The sequence below is a fragment of the Sinocyclocheilus anshuiensis genome, unplaced genomic scaffold, assembly GCF_001515605.1.
Source record: "Sinocyclocheilus anshuiensis isolate Anshui unplaced genomic scaffold, SAMN03320099.WGS_v1.1 scaffold87, whole genome shotgun sequence".
Lineage (NCBI taxonomy): Eukaryota > Metazoa > Chordata > Actinopteri > Cypriniformes > Cyprinidae > Sinocyclocheilus > Sinocyclocheilus anshuiensis.
The window spans coordinates 1,991,293-1,997,076 of NW_015549609.1; the positions used below are offsets into that span (position 1 = coordinate 1,991,293).

The window sequence follows — 5,784 nt, forward strand, 5'->3', positions numbered from 1 at the left end:
TATATATATATATATATATATGTGTGTGTGTGTGTGGATAATATGCAATATAAATAAGCTTTAGAATTAATAGATAAAGTTTTAAAAATGACTACATACGACTTGATTTTTTTAGTGTCTGTATATATATTCAACTACATAAACTAACTTCACAACTGTCACTTGCATGGCGAGATGTTTTCTTTAAGTTATCCTCTTTTATGGACAACTCTTTTCAACTTGCTGTGTTTAAATTCTTCATTTAAAAAAAAAAAAAGAAATCATTTAATCTTTAGCAGTGAATTGCTCTCTGGTGAGAAGTGAATCACAGTTTCAAGGCATGTGATTGGCTGTTCATTACAGATGTCATGTGCACCTGCTCCATAAACTCAGGATCAATGCTTTTGTTGACAGAGAACGTTAATGATCAGGGTCATGGCACCAACAAAGCCGGATTGGATTGGTTTGGTTTTGTCAACTCAAAACTAATCCTATAACCCTGAGTTTGTTCAGCCACCATCATGGTACAGGCCCCATGAACTCCACTGTCAAACATGAATATTAAAACATAATTATATATAATAATTAATATAAAACGTAAGTTGAAATAATGAGAACCGATGGCTTCAGCAAAAGCTTTTATATCGATTAACAACCTCATAGCTCACAGTAGGTCCATCTTTGAAGGGTTATAAATTATTGTACTTATTGTCTCCTATGGAGGAAATGAATGGATTTTAACTTTGGGAATCCGACTACCGCACTCAATACAGAACCGATTCCATCTTTGGTTCTATAAACAGTTCAAACAGAACATTGTATTGAAATACTCTTTCGGTGAATCTTTTTGGTGTCTCCTTTTTCCTGAATTAAACATTTCTTATACTTACTGAGTCACAAATTATTACCTAGTCCAACTCGAAAGACCTGTTACTGTTAGTAACTGGTTGTTCATATAACATTTTACAGTTTAGTTGCACAATGAACAGAGCTGGGTAGATTACATTACACATTTTAGGTAATATAATCAGAATACTTTGATTACTTTTGAACCAACTCATTTATCCAATTGATTTAATAAATATTGTACCATATTGATATAAAAATGCAAAGAAAATATTACATTTGTTGTTAATAACATAATGAAGTGCATTAAACATTACATTACGTAAAGGTTTCCTAAACTGTGGTTTGTGAAGATTTATTGCTGCTGTGTGAATAAAATGTAATCATGTAATGAATAAAAAAGTAACTGTAGTCTGATTACGAGTATTTGAAAAATGTAATTTAATCTAACAAGCAATTAATTTTTGGAATCTGATTACGTAATCTAGATTACATGTAACTAGTTACTACCCGGCTCTGAATATGAAGTATACATTGTTTAACAAACAAATTTGGTATGTTATTTAATTTGTTAAGTATTATTTAATAAAGGGAGCAATTGTCTGAACTGCATGTATACTCTAAAAGGTATTTTTTTCCCCTACAAATATTAATTCCCAAAAAAAAAGAACTAACAAAATATTAAATCACGGAATCAGAAGAATCGTGGAACTAATTGATTCACAAGAAAGATTCGATTCCCGACTCGCTCGGTTTCACGCGCGAATCAGGAGTTACGTGATACAAAAATGAAAACAAAGAAATGTAGGTTGTATAAAACTTAACGAGACAGGGGTTGAATGGCAAAGGGTAAGTTAGGCTAGCCGAGCAGCTATGTGGCCAATACCCAACCATGCAATGCCTTCCTACATGTTTCGATACACAATATTTCCGTAGAGAGCCAGTTTAATCCTCCAGAGTGTTGTTTACTGCACTGAATCTAGTATGCTAACACACTAATCGGCCCACAGAAACTTTGATGATCTTGTCAGCAGCTTGTTTCTCGAGTCTAAAGGCACTCCAACTAAAAATAAACAAGAATAGTCCGTATTTAAGATATATAAACAAAAGGAAGAAAGGTAAAATCGTGCAGGATTTAGTGCTGTGTGGTTGTATCAGGACACGATGAAACTCCAGCCCTCTTACCTCCTCCATGAAACTTGTGATATCGTAAACTTTATCGTGGATTATGAGCCATGTGTCTTTGCTCATGTTATGGGCTTGAACCTCCTCGCGCGTGTAATATTTCACACCGCTGTCGGTATTTTCATCCGTGTCCTGATTCTCTCTTTTCACCGAGATCTCAGTTTCTTCCCCCATATTTCACGCACATTCGGCGGAAACCAGAGCGCAGGTTTTAACGGTGATCGTTTAGCTTGAGGCGGTTTTTTAATACACCTTTTAACCCGTCCAATTCCGTTCTCGCCGAGCCGGCACACCATTTCACCACCAGTCAGGGTTGCCAGGTTTTCACAACAAAAACCCGCCCAATCGCTTTGGGGCTAGTTTTGAGTAGAAAAACGGAATGTGTTAAAAATCATATTCCGGGGGGTAAAATACAAGTTTTTTGGCGGGGGTCACCTGCTATATTTATATATATATATATATATATATATAAATATACATAAATAAATATATAAATATATATAAATATATATAAATATATAAATAGCTGATCCGAATGTCTGTGGTCCTCTACGCACCCCAGAGACATATAACTCAGCTGTTGCTGATCTCCAGGCTGAAAACATCCAAGGCGTCAGAGGGATAAAGGTAAACTCTATCTTTGAGTCTTTTCATGTATCCCAGCCTGGTCTCCCGCCCTGTTTAGGTCATGACCTCTTTGAAGGAGTCTTGTCATATGATCTAACACTGTACCTGAAGAACATTATAAAAAAGAAAAAATGGTTCACGTACTCACTCTTAAACAGGCGCATGAAACAGTTAAAGTACAAAGGATCTGAAGCACTCACAAAGCCATGTGCTGTCAACCCGGACAGTGCCAAGTTATCAGGGCAAGCCATTCAAAATGCTGTATTTTTTACAGGAATTCTCTGGTAACCACAGCTGCCAGCATTTTCCTGTAAAAACAACAGTTTTTTTTTTACAGTGTATATATATATATATATATATATATGTCATTTTTTTATTTTTATCTTTAAAATGTAATTGAGTGCAAATATTCAAGTCTCAATAATAGGCATATTTAAGTAGCTTTAATACCCCAAAACAATACTAATTATTATACAATCCTTTTATTATTATGATTATTATACACTCCTGTATGCATTAAAAAAAAAGTTGTATGTGCTTTTTAAAGGTTTCAGGTTTGCAAGACAAAATAAAATTTACACCACTGCTACTCTTTTTTCTTTTTTTTTTCTAATTGTTGTTCTGAATTAAGTATGATACAAGCAAGCAGGTATGGGGTTTTTAGATACTGCATTCATTCGCTGATTGTCATTTGTCTCTTCCCTCAAACCAAAAATAACAAAACCTTCCCTGAATGAATTTGCTAATGACTTTTGCAGAGTTTTCATTTCGTGCTAGGTAGAGAGCAACGCTTCCTCATTTGCATATCTAATCAGCTAGTGAGGAGTGCCATGTGTGCTCAACTGATATCCGTTTAGGGCAGGGGTGCCCAAACTCGGTCCTGGAGGGCCGGTGTCCTGCAGAGTTTAGCTCCAGCTTGCCTCAACACACCTGCCTGGAAGTTTCTAGCATGCCTAGTAAGAGCTTGATTAGCTGCTTCTGGCATGTTTGATTAGGGTTGGAGCTAAACTCTGCAGGACACCGGCCCTCCAGGACCGAGTTTGGACAGCCCTGGTTTAGGGAAAACAGAGGACTCATAATTGGTCTCATCGGTGAAATGGCTCATTAACACTAAGCCGGAGCACTTTCCCCGTTTTTACAAACTGAAATCTGCAGATTGTAGTATGAGGCTGCATTAATAAGAAAAATCAGCCGTTTTCAAATATATAATAGGCTATTTAACGTTTAATATAGACAAGTATAAGTAGACTGTCTTTATGAAAACTGAGTAAAAGATTTGGTGCCATATTTGAAAATTGTTAATTGACTAAACAGTTGAGATAAAGAATGTTTTGATCTTAAAGTTTCAGTAAACTTACTCCCTGTTAACAAATCGCTTACTTGTGCCACAGTAGGTTAGACAAGGAGTGCTTCTCAATATCCCTCCTCGCTCCTGCATCCTATGACCCAGAAACCGATCGAGCTCAGCCATCTTGAAGGACGTCTCAATTCACACCTGATTCAGATCATCAGTTCATCGTGTCTGGGAACCACTGGGTTAGGAATGTCTCACTCATCAGACACACCTAATTCAGGTCTTGCAGTCTCTACTAATGAGCTAGTTGAATCAGGTGTGTTAGATGAGAGAGACATAAAATGTGCAGTGGGGGGCCTCCAGAACAGGCTTGGAAATCTCTGGGTTAGATTATGTTAAAGTGTGACGGTTGTTGTGAGTCATGATGGTGCATGATGGACCACTCAAATATTTTATACTTTCAGCCTTTGAGTTTTTGTGATTTTCTCAGCCCTCCAAAATGTTGCCAATGCTAGATACTGTTTTGAGCTATGGGGAAAAAAAAAGATTGTGAATGTACGTCATGCCATATTAACTTGTTCACTCAGCTGTTATTATAATTGTGTGGCAGGTGATTGGAGCTACAGTAGTGAGATGAAGCATATCTGACGTTGATGATGCTTCTTACTCTGAAAACATGCAAAAAAAAAAAACTTTACAAGTCCAGAAGAGTGATCAAGAAATATTTATCAACTGAAAAACTGTTGTCCAAGTGTTTGAGAGAGAGAGATATATATATATATATGTATATATGTATATGTGTATATGTTTTTGTCTATGGAGACCTGCTTTCAAGGGAGGATCCGATTCCTTGCAACACTTGAGAAAACCTCCAGGCCCTTAGGAAAGCCGAGGTAGTTAGAGTGAGACTGGACCAACCCGAAATGGTTACTAACCATCACGGCCAGGACTCCTCGCCTTCTATCACAACTTTGATGTGGATACTATTTTGCTCTGTTTTCACTACTGCAAGTTTGTTTTATCAGATCAAATTTCACACTATTTACACAAACTGGGCTGCTTTTTCTCCTCTTGTAATCTGCACTTGAGAGCTTGTGCATTGTGACTTCCTTTAGGTTGGATTGTGTCTGAACTGGGTAATGTAATGGCTTTCCTCCAGTGTGCTTTCTCCCTCTCAGAGAAATACAGGAGCAATGACTCTTTTTCACAGTGTGGACACTTGTAAGGTCTGTCTTCATCAGTGTTGGGGAAAGTTACTTTTAAAAGTAATGCATTACAATATTAAAACTGGCATTACTTTTTTGAAAAAGTAACTCCTATATTTTCTTGTAAATTAAAAAAGTAATGCGTTACTTTACTAGTTACTTGAAAAAAGTAATCTGATTACATAACTTGCATTACTTGTAATGAGTTACCCCCAACACTGGTCTTCAGTATATGGATTTGATTGCTATCTCACTCAAACTCTGCAAGAGTGAAGTTTTGGGTTGCCACGATAGGGTAATTTCACGTTCTTGGTGTTATTGCATGTTGTTGCAAGAAAGTATTCTTTTCATTAGACTTCAGTGTACTTTGCTTTGTAGCATCACTGAAGTGACTTGCAGCTGATGTCCTGCCCTCCTGTTTAGTCCTTCTCCTACCACCTTTTATTTAGATCACATTTTACAGTCCACTTACGTATATATTTATGTGTGTAAAGTTTTACTTTAAAGAATAAAGATTGTTTCCCCTCATGTTGGTGTAGGCTATGTATTATTTTCATATTTGCTGTGTTCCAGGTTTTATAAAAAATATACAGTACATGTCTAAAGTTTTTTTTTTTTTTTTTTTTTTTCCCCTCTTTCTTCAAGTTT

At 36.4% G+C, this 5,784-nt stretch overlaps 1 protein-coding gene across 1 annotated transcript in view; it reads right to left on the minus strand.

The window, feature by feature from the left end:
- Nucleotides 1-2,315, minus strand: part of LOC107659108 (cytochrome b5-like) — an 8,915-nt gene extending 6,600 nt beyond the window's left edge. The window contains exon 1 of the mRNA XM_016447935.1: nucleotides 2,011-2,315. Coding sequence (XP_016303421.1) covers nucleotides 2,011-2,184 — 174 coding nt within the window. The 5' untranslated portion in view covers nucleotides 2,185-2,315. The remainder of the gene's footprint in view (nucleotides 1-2,010) is intronic.
- Nucleotides 2,316-5,784: the final 3,469 nt, after the last annotated feature.